Source organism: Copidosoma floridanum, unplaced genomic scaffold (genome assembly GCF_036245765.1).
Source record: "Copidosoma floridanum isolate Cflo_tuat_1 unplaced genomic scaffold, Cflo_Japanese_pri ptg000007l, whole genome shotgun sequence".
Classification (NCBI taxonomy): domain Eukaryota; kingdom Metazoa; phylum Arthropoda; class Insecta; order Hymenoptera; family Encyrtidae; genus Copidosoma; species Copidosoma floridanum.
Genome location: NW_028321884.1, coordinates 3,151,007 through 3,164,155, shown reverse-complemented (window position 1 = coordinate 3,164,155; position 13,149 = coordinate 3,151,007). Strand labels below are relative to the sequence as shown.

Genomic DNA, 13,149 nt, shown 5'->3' with positions numbered 1-13,149 from the left:
ATAAATATCTCATACCAAATTAAAAATTTTTTTTGTAATTTAATACTGAATACTCAATCATAATAAAAAATAATAAGTTTTTTTTTTTTGTTTTTTTGTCAAGATATTACAACAGTATGAAATATCAATGTATCAAAACTTAGAGGAAGTAAGTCCTTGGCTTGCGAACACTGAACAAGGGCATTCTATTACGGTGTGCGATTCTCTTGGGCAAGGGGAATTTGATTGTAGAGTTGTGGAATTGTTTGACATTTGGCCTTTTACAGTCTTTGGCCTTGACGACCTCTACCTTAATTATCTGTATGGCGTGAGCCCTGGCACGATGGCGAGCTCCCATATCCCTGTAGCACTGAGTAACAGCTCCACCAACAGTCAAATCTCTGTATTCTCTGTACATGTTATGGGTGCCTGACCTGGAATCGTATCTCAACCAGATACCAAAGTTTTTGATTTTCAAGGGAGACTTTTCAGGGACCTAAAAATATGATACAAATTGAGTTATATTAATTTAAAAACGGACGTCAATGACATTTTTTTGGGTTTTACCTGTTTCATGGATACAATTTCTCCCGTGGATTTTTTAAATTTCTTGAGTTGACGCAAGAAATACCAAAATCTTGACTTGGCAACTATGGGATCTGGAGCAAAAATCCTCATTTTGTAGAGAGGTGTGTGCTTAATCTTCTCTGTGGGCAATTTACGCCCAATGACCTCATATTCTTTCAACTATAACAAAAAGAAATTCATTTTTTATGATTTGTCTGTTACAAATTTTTCAATTTTATTTTTCTGAGATAAACTTTTCTTAGCCATCCAAAAAGCTATATTCTGATTATATACAGACTGTTGGAAACCGATTTAGTGAAACGTTAATTTTTATTTGTCAGATTAGCAATTATTGTTTAAAATGTTTGTAATCATATAAGTAGTATAGATAGTACAACATAAAATAAATCGCCTTGTATCTTGACTAGATTAAGATTAATTATCGAAATAATGATTAAATAACCTAAGTAAACTTTGTTAAAGAGAATGTTATGTATATTGAAACGCTAAATATTAGTAGACTAAAACGAAAATTGACTTACTTCTCCCTTAGCTTTCATGGTTTTGTGAGTAATGAAATTAAACAATAACCCCTACTAATACAGTTGAACGAGAATCACCACAATACTTAATTAAATTCACCCCAAGAACCGAGAAAAAATTGACAAAACGCGTGTTGTAGCAAGTAGCAAGTGGACGAAGTGAAGTGAGAGAGAGAGAGGGCAAACGTGAAACGTCAGTATTTAGTATCGATAAGCATGATACCTACCTTATCTGTATCACCCATATAAAAACATTAAAAACACCTCCAACAAAAAAATATGTATACGCATAAATTATATTCAAAAAACCGTATAACGTTAATAATTAAAAGCATTAAAAAATTTAAAAAAAAATCAGTTCAAATACGTGAGGACAAAATAATTCAAACCAAGTTTTTTTTACAACTTTAGTTTAATTTATACTCATACTGTACCATGTACTGTACTTACTATCAATAAAACAATATTCAAAAACAAATTTCCACTCAAGACAGGAATTGGCTGTGTATTTCAATGGAAGAATTCACTAATGCAAATTAATAATACTATGATACTCAACCAACATACAAGGCAGAATAAAGTGTTTTACTTAAGAGGTGAAAAAAAATATTCAAACTTGATGTATATCGAAGTAATTACATAATTTTTTGAAAACAATATTTTAATGGCACCAAGTTTATTGCTTTTTTAAAAATTACAAGAATAGCATACTTTTTAGTTTAATCAAATTCGTACAGACTTTCACAGTTGATCAATTTATTTCTAGCATACAAAATTATCTACATATTATCAACAACATGCACACCCATGATAATTGAAAAAAAAAGAACACTGTAGAACTGTTTACCGAAAAAATGCAAAAAAGTTCTAGTTCACATAGATTTATGTTCGAATATGATTTGGTAAAAAACGCTTTTATAAATTTTCTATCGTAATTTGCGTATAAACGTTAATTCTTTCAACTTTAACTAGATTTTCCTATTTATTTTTAAAACTAGTGGCATTTTTACTGTGCTCGATTTTTATTTCTTGAGATTTTTTCATCGTTTCTTTGTCATCAGTTTCTTCTTCTTCTACCTCTTCATCTTCTTCTTCTTCCCCTTCGTCCTCTTCTTCTTCTTCCTCCTCATCCTCCTCTTCTTCAAATTCTTCGTCTTCTTCTTCTGATACTTCGTCTTCTAGTTCATCTCCATCTTCCTCATATTCTTCTTGTGTTTCTACTTCTTCTACTTGTTCTTCTTCAAATACGTCATCATCCTCTTCCTCTTCCTCCTCCTCAAACTCATTTTCCTCATCGTCAAACTCCTCTTCTTCCTCATCTTCTTCGTCTTCATTTTCTTCCTCACTGTCGTTATTGTCCTTCATTCGTTCCAATCGACGATTTTTTTCTCTTTGTATCGTTTTGAGGAGCGCTACGTTACGTTCATAATCTTGTCTGTAATCATCAGTTTCAGAATCTTCTTCATCAGAGTTGCTGACTGAATTTTTACTAGACAATTTTTCGGATTCTATAAATTTTTTAACAATTGATTTCTGATTATTAAGTAGATCAGTATTACTATCCAAATTATCATAATCACTGATTTCTTCGCTTTCGTCGCTACCACTTTCATAACTATCCTTTGCTTCCTGATGTTTATCGTCTGATTTTTCTAATCTTTTTTTATGTACATCAACTAGTGAATTTTCTTGTTTACTCGACGTTACTTTGCGTGTAGCAGTACTTTCAAACTGATCATCTTGTGGGGATTCCTATATTAAAATTATAAAAACATTAGACATTCATATCTTAACTGGTCATGCATGAGAATGAAAAACTCAAATTGAAGTTTAAATAAAATAAAATGAAATTCGCCAAATAGAATTCGAATGAAAAATAATAACGTTCATTTTTTATTTATCTAGTCAAAATTGAATTAGTTGTTAGTACATCACTATGCAGTAATGAAAGCTTGGTGTTACTGGATTATTCAATTGCATTTCTGATGTTATCATTATCATAATTAATGGGAAAGTTAGCTGGGGTTAATGTCATCAACCCTTATTTTGTTCAATGCAAAACCAGAAAAATTATATAAATGAAAGAATCACCAAATAAAAAAAGATTCCGTAGTTTCATTTGATTCTGATGGTTATTTTTTAATATTTTCTTACAGCTGCTACCTGGTCAAGGCTGATGAGGGAAAGTGTCATTTTGCCGGACAGAACAACTGGAACTTCCACGTTCTCATCTTCTTCCAGGATCTCCTGTGTTTTTGAGTCTGTTACTAGCAGCTCACACTGGGGGGGAAGGGCTCCTTCCAGGTAAATTGAGATTGGAGGAGTTTTCTCCCTGTCCTCAGTTGGACTGAAAAATGTTATTTGTCTTAATACGTAATTACATTTTTTTTTTTTTTTTTTTTTTTTTTTTTAATAAAGATTGATACATCTCAAAAGTTATTTACCATTGAGGTACCAAAATAGGTGTTGATGGGCGACTACGTCTACCTCCTTCGCATGATGCAGTCATCTCCATATTTACAACTCTTACTGTTGGCGTTTCGTGTAACTCTTCAAGCTCCTTGTCAACATGATCAGGAGTTTCTTCAGAAATGCTTGATTCCTAATGATGAAAATTGTATTAGAGTTTATGTGTTATTAAAATATTTATTATACAAAAAATGACAACTACAAATTCGTAACAATAATTCGCATAAGCATGCCAAGTTAGGAAGAAGCTGTAAACTTTGAAAGACAAAAACATTAACGAAATTATATGATTTAGCATAATATTGCCAAGTCTCAAATAAGCAAAAAAAATTTTTTTTTCTTCAAATAAAAGTACAATACTGGTGGTCAGTTATGGAGAAAGGAAAAATTTTTTTATTTTAGCCTAAAACAGCAGCAAACTAATGGTTATTTTCCAAAAAAGAGAGCAACACTCTCCAGTGATAGGAAAATACCTTTAAATTGGGGCTGACCTTTGCTGCCAGACCATTAGACTTTGAAGTTTGATCTACTTGTTGAAAAAATAAAAAATTATATAACTTAAATTACGAATACTTCAATTGCCAATACCTCCAATCCGAGCTATCTAAACTAATTAATATTTACACTTATTATAAGTACACCTACCTGTTTTTTTTTTTCTTGGATAACGTAAAAATTAAAAATACATGATGCATTAACAAAGAAGTAATTGAGCAAAATGAAGGTAACAATAATATCTAATAGTATATTTTATTGTATCTCCACAGCAACATAATTGTATGTATTTAAATTCTAAATATTACAAAAATATATATCTGTACGCAACAACTATAAGTGTAGGTCATCTGTTAAAAAAATAATATTTGGCAGTGTAGCATAAAAAAATAAACTCTATGAATCTGTAGGTACATTTGATAAATGATGCAAAAAATAAGCTATAATCGTGCGCAAAAACATCGTGCAGTTGAATTATCGAGTTACATAAACGAAAGAGAATAAGATTACATTAAATATTACAAAAAAAAAAAAAAAAACGAATTATACAAAAAAAGGGCTTGCTTCAAAAATTGATAGTGAAAACCTTGGATTCTGGTGTGGGGGTTGAACAATTCACAACAGAACGCGACAAGTTGCTCATTTGAGCAACGATACGCTCCATAGCCGCTTCCGTTTCTACCAAACGCCGCCTCAGCTGGTCTATTTCTATATCTCCAGCTGCTTCTTTCATCCCCAGAGAGCAGCATGTACAATATTCATGTAAGGCTTTACAGTCGTAATTGGAGTATGAATGGCAATATCAATAATTTTTCTCTTCCCGTTAACATTAACGTCAAGTTTACGCGATTATTAATATTATATAAATGTGAAACTTACGTTCTTTTAATTCTTCCATAGAAGGCACCGGTTCCTCCGGGGTATCAGGTCTCTGTTCTTTTTTCTCACAGTGTGCTTTACTGGATGCAGTTACAGCTGAGGCAAAAATTTCGGGATTGAAAACCAATTTTTGGTACTCTCTTTCGGCTGCGTCTGTTGAATACTCCCGTCGCAATATTTCACTATCCGATGATTTTCTGAGGAGCTAAAAATCGTTGTAAATTATTAGTACTGGGAAAAAAAAATTTCTCAAGAAAAAATCAAAACAGCCAAAGAAAAAAAAAAAATGTCAATCCATGTTAATAACAGAAAAAAAAAAAAAAAACAAGAAAATTTGTTAGGAGAAAATCAAACCAAAGTGGCAAAATCTAAATACCTGGAGAACTTTATAGAGTAAAGATACAACATTTCCGATCGTATAAAGGGGCATGATGATTCCCATAAGTACCTTTGATATTGTATAGATAAAAAAGATAACAATGCCAACAGTGTAAAGTGGCATGAGAATTCCCATTGAGCCATTGCCTTTAGGGGTTGACACCATATGGCCGGCGCCCATAGGCGGCCTCATTTTCATGGGTTGTACGTGGTCAGGTCTGTCTTGGATGTTGGGTACAATATGGGATGATGGAATGGCTCTACCACGTTCTCTGAGAGCAGGGTGATAATTTCCGGCATGTGGAGGTGTTGCTCTCTCCTGTTTTATAGTACCTGTTATCGAGAGAAGTAGTATAAATATATTGCGACTGTGATGTCATTAGTGTAGTATTAATATTACATAAAGCAAGAAAATAATCATAATTTTTTTTTTTTATTTTTGGTGTTTTTATGAAAAAAAAAAAAAAAAGTTGTTAGTTTGTTTTTCTGAGAGAATATTGGAGAATGTATTTCAAACCATGACAGAGCTTTTAAAACTTGTGCTTGCCAAATATTATGTTTTTGAATTTGGCAACAAGCCAATCATCAAATGGATGCCTCAAGACTACTTTCTTCATATAATAATGCATGCACAAGAGCAGACTGATCGAGAATGGCTTATCTGTTGCTCCAACATCAAAATATTCTTGTTAAACGATAATTAGTCATTAAAACTCCAAAATGCCATCCAATTATCTTTTAATATATTAAATATCTTATTAAGAAGCATTTAGTTGAGATGAGACAGTGTTTTTAGGGGTATTAGTTGGACAGTTATATATAAAAACAGTTAAATGTAGGTATCCAAAAGTAAGGTAGGAGCAGCCACGGGTATAAGGTATACGAATGCCAAAATATCGGTTAGCAAACTTCACACGCGCACACTGAGAACCGTCAACGCAGTTTTTATATGCTTTTTTTTAATTATCATCATCAAAACTCAAAACTCGAATCTTACTGTGCGGCATCAGTATGTGATATCTAATGAGATGGGGCGTGCCCAATCGCGACAACGGCACGCCAAATTGCATTTTCAGGCAGAAAGAGCCATTAAAGCCCCTGATCTCCTCCAAGACCTGTTTGTATGACTTTTTCAGTCTCTCTTTCTCGGCCAGAAACGAGGACAAGTCAATGCCGCACCTGGCGAGCACCTCCTCTCGGCACAAGCTCGCGCTCGACGGGCTTAGCTTGTTGAATTTGCTCGTCTCAATGGCATCCCGTACCCGGGGATCAACCTGATGGTGTCTTATTATGTTGTGGCAGAGCTCCTGCATTATGTCAACGGCGGTCACGTCGCTTTCGAATATCACGTCGCAGCAGCCTATACGTATCATAAAGATAGTCGCTTGACTTTGAGTTTGAATGGAAAAGACACAATTGTTCTTATATAAATCAAGCTGCTAGAGGTTTGTGATATGAAACAGAAGGTTTCGGGGAAGCCTATACGAGAAGGTGATGAGTGAATCGGTGAATTCGGTCGCGTACTTAATCCGCACGATATGTAGGTTGTTGTTGTACGTATCGACCTCAAGGGTACTTACCGGTGCTATCCGCACTGGGTGGCGGTGCGTACGAGGCTATGAGCATCGGGTAGAAAATTTTGGGCCAGAGCACGGCAAAGCAGCCCGCGACGACTGCGAGTATGACCACCGTTTTTCTGGGCCCGAAGGCGTTATCGTGCGTCGTCGTGACCATTTTTGTTTGATCTGATCCTCCTCCAGCTTTTTCCAAAAACCTTGTCGGATGAATTATTTAAAAAAAAAAAATGTGTATACTTGAAAGAAAAAAAAGGCTAAGGTCATTCATCGCTCGTGTGCAGGCTTTTGTTTACTTATGTAAAATAGATATTTCGAAGGAAAAGTCTACGTACATTGAATTATCGTCAGGGCAGTGGCTGCAGCTGTAGCTTCATCGGGGAAGCTAGAGCTCGGCGACCTGGGTAGGGTCTGCCCGTAACGTCGCTAAAAGCACACACGCGCGCACCCTCCCGCGAACTCTGTTCCGTGTGTACTAAAAGTTGGAAACTGCGACGCGAAAATGACGCAAAAGCTGGACGTTGTAAGACAACGCAGGGGGATGGGCAGGGGGGGCCGCGCGCCGCGCGTGCAAATGCATGTGTCGTCTGCTCTTACTGTGTTTATTTATTCTCTTCATGCCCGCTAATCAGCAGGAGTGTATATAAGACATGGTAGGCCCGTCGCATGGATGGACACGATAATTAATAAAACATTGCCTGCTTGACAATTTAATCATAAGTACAAGCGTGATAAAAAAAGCGCCAATGAATCGAGACGGTATTTTATATTCGCAGGGACGGAGAGCGCAGCTTCTCTCTATTTTTGACTATGCTAGCTCTTCCTTGCTCATTTTGCTTTGAGGGGTAAGAATACGTATATATAGAGAGGCGTCTGAGCTCCAAAAATACAACCAAGCTCGCTCGTGGCAATGGGCAATGTCAAACTTAACGTGTGTACTATACGCTCATTCTATATATTACGCTGCAAGTGTCATATGTCTTCAACTCTTGTTGATAAAGAACGTAGTGTCGCAACTTTTGCAAGTTAGCCTTGCAGGAGATCTGTGGATGGACGAGGGTTCAAGGAAACTCATGTTCCGTTGGCAAAAGACCAGATTGGATGATTCACTTTTTTTTCTTTAGCAGTGGTAGTTTTATTGTTCTTTCTTATACTTTTCTTAAATTTCCCTTAATTTTACAGCATCGAAGTAAATATTTCTTCTTTAATTAAACATTTATTTTGAATTAACAGACTTATTCGGGACCTCCTCGCTGCAACAAAAACATCATTCGAACATTGTGTATATCATCTGTCATTTTTATAATTACGTAACTACGAATAAATAAAAATAATGAAGTAAAATATAAAAACGGGGGGCGCCGGCTGTACTCACGTTAATGTACTCGATTTCTTTGGAGTCGATCATTCGTCTTCGAAATCGGGGTTGAAGTTGAGAATCATCGATCGTTGGCAGTACGACGACGTTCGGGCCCGTGGCGCCCGCGGGCTTGGATATCGCCGGCCCTGGACCAGATGGAGCTGACGCTACCTGACCTGCGCCCGCTACATCTTATAACCACAACCCCCAACAGTTATTTTACTTTACGTTTTTATGTTTAATAAACTCCCAAATATTTTAATGACAATTCGTAAAGATTATAATATCTACCTCTAATGTTGCCGCCTTTTCGAAATCTTATCAGCGGCACGTGAGCCTGAACAATCTAAAAAACCAAATAGCTGAATTTTAGTTCTTTGTACGAATCGATGTGAAGATTTTATTATTTTATAATTTACCTTCCATCCTTTGCTCGCCATTTTAATACTGTCCTGCACTTGAACTGATATTTTGATTTTACGGCATGTAAAACTACAAAATTTAAGATTAGTGTGATGGTTTACATCCGAAATTTACAATGCGTGCCGACGCAGTTATGTACAAGTAGCAGAAGGCATCTTATCTCCAATCTTTAACAGGCTCCACTGTAGGGCGCGCTGACGACCCAATGGACCAATTAATTATATTTTGAACACCTCATTATTCTTTTTGATTAAAAATAATTAATAATTTCAATTTAACCATAATGTTAAAAAAGCTTTTCAAGATAATGACTGCAAACAAATTTTACTTTAAGTTATCGCAGAGTTCAAGAAAATTTAGGGGGATTAGGGTATACAATTAAATTTAGAACAATCAATATGTAAGATAAATATTTTTTATTATCAAACCTTACATTTAAGAGCATATTTGGTGTACGATTCGTCTTACACAGGAATGGTTAAATTAGTCAGTCGAAATTAGAAAAGAATCCTATTCACGTTGATAATTTCGTAGAAACATGTTTAAGTCATGATGAACACATGAAAGACAAAAACCACATGAAACGTGGCTTCATTACCTGCATTTGCGCACTAACTACATACAATATATTTAAAAAAAAAACAACTAATGTAATTAATCGACTTCTTCCATTCGAGAAGTCTCCTCATCGGCAGCTTCCGCAACAGGAGCATCTTCGGTGGCTATCGATTCCTCGACGACAGGTTCGTCCTCGTCAATACCAAGACCAAGCTTGATCATTCTGTAGATACGAGAAGCGTGGACCTGTGGTTCGTCAAGGCTGAAGCCAGACGACAAGAGAGCAGTCTCGAATAGGAGGACGACCAGATCCTTCACAGCCTTATCATTCTTGTCAGCCTCTGCTTTCTCACGAAGATTATCAATGATTGGATGGTCTGGATTAATTTCCAAATGCTTCTTGGCCGACATGTAGCCCATGGTTGATGTATCGCGGAGAGCCTGTGCTTTCATGATCCTCTCCATGTTTGCGGTCCAGCCGTATTGGGACGTGACGATACAGCAAGGCGAGTCGACTAGACGGTTGGAGACAACGACCTTCTCTACTTTGTTGTCCAGGATGTTCTTCATGATTTTGCAGAGGTTCTCGAACTTGACTTTGTCCTCTTCGCGTTTCTTCTTCTCTTCCTCGTCTTCGGGGAGCTCAAGACCTTCCTTGGTAACAGAAACCAGCTGTTTGCCATCGAATTCCTTGAGCTGCTGGACGACATACTCATCAATGGGCTCAGTCATGTAGATGACCTCAAAGCCACGTTTCTTGACACGCTCAACAAACGAGCTGTTGGCAACCTGATCCTTGCTTTCACCGGTAATGAAGTAGATGTGTTTTTGGTTCTCCTTCATCCTGCCGACGTACTCCTTCAGTGAGCAGGTGTCATCACCAGAAGCTGAAGTTTGGTATCTGAGCAAGTCCGCTAACTTGTTACGGTTTCCACTGTCTTCGTGGATTCCAAGTTTCAAGTTCTTGCTGAACTGTTCATAGAACTTTTTGAAATTTTCTTTGTCTTCCGCAATCTCTTCGAACAACTCCAAGCATTTCTTGACGAGATTTTTCCTGATAACCTTCAGAATTTTGTTTTGTTGTAACATCTCTCGCGAAATGTTAAGAGGAAGATCTTCACTGTCTACGACTCCTTTCGTAAAGTTCAAGTATTCAGGGATCAGATCTTCGCAGTTGTCCATGATAAATACACGCCTGACGTACAGCTTGATATTGTTCTTTTTCTTCCTGTTCTCAAAAAGATCGAATGGCATGCGTCTTGGGATAAAGAGAAGGGCTTTGAATTCAAGCTGACCCTCAACAGAAAAGTGCTTGACAGCCAAATGATCTTCCCAGTCGTTGGTAAGAGATTTGTAGAATTCACCATATTCCTCCTGAGTGATGTCATCGCAGTTTCTGGTCCATATAGGCTTAGTTTTGTTCAATTCTTCATCCTCCTCGTACTTTTCTTTGATAGTCTTCTTTTTCTTTTTCTTTTCGTCTTTGGGCTTGTCTTCGTCTTCATCCTCTCCAACATCTTCGACTTCTGGCTTGTCATCTTCTTTCTTTTCTTTGTCATCTTCTTCTTCCTCGTCGTCGCTCAACTCCTTTTCACGTTCCTTCTGACAAGCAAGCTTGATTGGGTAGCCAATGAACTGCGAGTGCTTCTTGACGATTTCCTTAATTTTACTTTCTTCCAGGTACTCAGCCTGGTCTTCTTTGATGTACAGAACTATTTTGGTACCACGTCCAATTGGCTCTCCAGTGTCTTGACGTACAGTGAAAGATCCACCAGCACTGGACTCCCAAATGTATTGTTCGTCATCATTACTCTTTGAAACTACAACGACTCTATCAGCAACGAGGTATGCTGAGTAGAAACCAACACCAAACTGACCAATCATGGAAATGTCGGCACCAGCCTGAAGAGCTTCCATGAAAGCCTTGGTACCAGACTTAGCAATGGTACCGAGGTTGTTGACCAAATCAGCTTTAGTCATACCAATTCCAGAGTCAATTATCGTGAGAGTACGGTCATTCTTGTTGGGGATAATCTTGATGTGAAGATCTTTGCCGGATTCGAGTTTGGTTGGGTCTGTGAGAGATTCATAACGAATTTTGTCAAGAGCATCGCTAGAGTTGGAGATCAATTCTCTGAGGAAGATTTCCTTGTTGGAGTAGAAAGTGTTGATGATGAGGGACATCAACTGTGCGATTTCAGCTTGGAAAGCGAAAGTCTCAACCTCTGCATTCTCAACAGTTTCCATGGTTTCAGTCATCTGAAAATTACACGTACACAATCAATAAATGCACGCTACACTACGATTTTTAGTATCTAACACATAAATTCAATGATTCGAACATATAACGCTTAAACTCGTGCACAATGCACAAATTTCAAAATAATTTATTATAGTCCGATAAATACATTGGATTGTGAAAGTGATGTAGACCGCGTGTCTCAAGCTAACATGGTTATGATGAACTGCATGCCGCTCGAGAACATACCTCGATCTCGTTAAATTGAAAAATTGCCCGATGGAATTAATAACTTTTCAAATTGAGGCATATTTCACTCGAATTGTATCCTAAACCGCAACAATGTTGACGTACACGCCAGGATGAAAGACGAGATTTAGATAAAAAAAAAAAAAAAACGAAAAAGAGATGCTTAAAAGCAATTAACACCAAAAATCAAAGTAATTAGCGACTCGATTCTTTATTCGAAATATTTGATGATTATCATTAGCGTGTAACACTTTATTGATAAAAAATAAAAAAAAGTCCCGGCGACGCCTAGCCAAACGATGCGTGTGTAGACTTGATCCAACCTCGAAATTTTTTATTTACATTTGGATGACATGCGGATTTATTATAATGAGGTTAGCAAGTGGGTAGTATTAAATAAAATCTTACCTTGATTGAATTCGTAAAAGAAGTACTTTTCAATAAAATGCAGGTGATGCCGTGTGCTAGGCCGGAAAAATCGCTCGATCTGTGCTCTGCAAGAGTCAAATGCGGAATGTGGTCGATCAAATACGGCAAATTACCAAACAGCCGCTTTTATAGAGGCGCTGCAGTGCAATGTTCTTTTTCTGTTTTCTCGACACTTCCAGAATGTTCTCGAGTCTTCCAGAACTTTTGGTCGTTGACGCGCTCTCATCACTTCCGTTTCCCACGATTCAAAAAATTCGAACATGACGGAGAAATTATGCAGGAAGACGATGAAAGAGATAAATCAGATACACAAAAATTATCAGTAATTAAAAATGAACGATAAATCAATTTTTTTCATCGAACAATAAATGACATGAAAATTTGGATACCGAATTAAAAAGCGCGCCGATGGCTTTGAGCCACGTAGTGGGTGACACAAAAACGCGCGGGATTATATAAAATTATCTAGCCATTGGTGTATCTCGTTCTCGTGATATTTGTATACCTATATTATACTCACTTACAACTACATGCTAATTATTTTAATTAAAGATGAATCAGCAGATCTATCCTTTACATAAATTTTTCTTCAAGAGAAATTATTATTATTTGATGTGTGTTACAATTATAATGTATCACGTTGCATATTTACAATGGATAAATTTTTTTAAATGATATTTTAATTTTTAACTATTGAACTGCAACAATGCATACTTGTAACATTTTTCGTTTCTTATGATTTTTTGAGACATTTATAATAACACTGAAAAATTATAAATTGAATATACACTTCCGGGATGATTTGGGTCATGAGCAAAAGTGAAAAACGTATTTTTGTAAATTATCATATTCTGTATAACTGCAAAGAAAAGAAAAGATATTCAAGAGCCGGGAGGTAAGAGGATGTGGTTTCACTAAATAGCTTTTATCGAAATTTATTTGCTCAAGTAGTATATTGTTTGTACTAGAAATTTCGCAAATGTTCCTCATGTAAGTAATAGAGCTATC

At 36.5% G+C, this 13,149-nt stretch overlaps 4 protein-coding genes across 13 annotated transcripts; all 4 read right to left on the bottom strand.

The window, feature by feature from the left end:
- Positions 1-16: 16 nt before the first annotated feature.
- Positions 17-1,238, bottom strand: RpL18A (ribosomal protein L18A). Its single transcript, XM_014353233.3, has 3 exons — positions 1,089-1,238; positions 547-726; positions 17-475 (listed from the first exon to the last, which is right to left on the bottom strand). The coding sequence occupies exons 1-3, from the start codon at positions 1,104-1,106 to the stop codon at positions 140-142; spliced, it is 534 nt and encodes a 177-aa protein (XP_014208719.1). The 5' UTR covers positions 1,107-1,238; the 3' UTR covers positions 17-139.
- Positions 1,239-1,747: 509 nt separating this feature from the next.
- RIC-3 (RIC3 acetylcholine receptor chaperone) lies at positions 1,748-7,387 on the bottom strand. 10 transcript variants are annotated; one of them, XM_089588596.1, is made up of 9 exons: positions 7,219-7,386; positions 6,890-7,083; positions 6,307-6,669; positions 5,380-5,642; positions 4,932-5,136; positions 4,639-4,820; positions 3,533-3,690; positions 3,243-3,435; positions 1,748-2,840 (listed from the first exon to the last, which is right to left on the bottom strand). In XM_089588596.1, coding segments are annotated over exons 1-9 (2,334 nt in total). In that variant the 5' UTR covers positions 7,221-7,386; the 3' UTR covers positions 1,748-2,066. The 10 variants fall into 10 exon arrangements, with proteins under 10 accessions (XP_089444722.1, XP_014208636.2, XP_089444718.1 ...); XM_014353150.3 differs by having other exon boundaries at positions 5,308-5,642; positions 6,890-7,122; positions 7,219-7,385; XM_089588592.1 differs by having other exon boundaries at positions 5,308-5,642; positions 7,219-7,385.
- A 615-nt stretch (positions 7,388-8,002) lies between these two features.
- LOC106638672 (uncharacterized) lies at positions 8,003-8,796 on the bottom strand. The gene is made up of 4 exons (XM_014351966.3): positions 8,663-8,796; positions 8,535-8,589; positions 8,259-8,434; positions 8,003-8,136 (listed from the first exon to the last, which is right to left on the bottom strand). The coding sequence occupies exons 1-4, from the start codon at positions 8,681-8,683 to the stop codon at positions 8,119-8,121; spliced, it is 270 nt and encodes an 89-aa protein (XP_014207452.2). The 5' UTR covers positions 8,684-8,796; the 3' UTR covers positions 8,003-8,118.
- A 271-nt stretch (positions 8,797-9,067) lies between these two features.
- LOC106639175 (heat shock protein 83) lies at positions 9,068-12,249 on the bottom strand. The gene is made up of 2 exons (XM_014352652.2): positions 12,121-12,249; positions 9,068-11,483 (listed from the first exon to the last, which is right to left on the bottom strand). Exon 2 carries the CDS (start codon positions 11,481-11,483, stop codon positions 9,321-9,323), a length of 2,163 nt encoding a protein of 720 aa, XP_014208138.1. The 5' UTR covers positions 12,121-12,249; the 3' UTR covers positions 9,068-9,320.
- Between the last annotated feature and the right edge of the window lie 900 nt (positions 12,250-13,149).

What these genes read in the sequence shown, in the direction of transcription:
- RpL18A (XM_014353233.3), bottom strand. An exon ending in AAATTGTATCCATGAAACAG is followed by an intron (nt 476 to 546) that starts GTAAAACCCAAA and finishes TCATATTTTTAG; the next exon opens with GTCCCTGAAAAGTCTCCCTT.
- RIC-3 (XM_089588592.1), bottom strand. An exon ending in TACTCTATAAAGTTCTCCAG is followed by an intron (nt 5,137 to 5,307) that starts GTATTTAGATTT and finishes AACGATTTTTAG; the next exon opens with CTCCTCAGAAAATCATCGGA. An exon ending in TATGGAAGAATTAAAAGAAC is followed by an intron (nt 4,821 to 4,931) that starts GTAAGTTTCACA and finishes ACGACTGTAAAG; the next exon opens with CCTTACATGAATATTGTACA.
- LOC106638672 (XM_014351966.3), bottom strand. Translation starts at nt 8,683, where the DNA reads ATGGCGAGCAAAGGATGGAAG. An exon ending in TGGCGAGCAAAGGATGGAAG is followed by an intron (nt 8,590 to 8,662) that starts GTAAATTATAAA and finishes TTGGTTTTTTAG; the next exon opens with ATTGTTCAGGCTCACGTGCC. An exon ending in AAAAGGCGGCAACATTAGAG is followed by an intron (nt 8,435 to 8,534) that starts GTAGATATTATA and finishes TGTGGTTATAAG; the next exon opens with ATGTAGCGGGCGCAGGTCAG.
- LOC106639175 (XM_014352652.2), bottom strand. Translation starts at nt 11,483, where the DNA reads ATGACTGAAACCATGGAAACTGTTGAGAATGCAGAGGTTGAGACTTTC.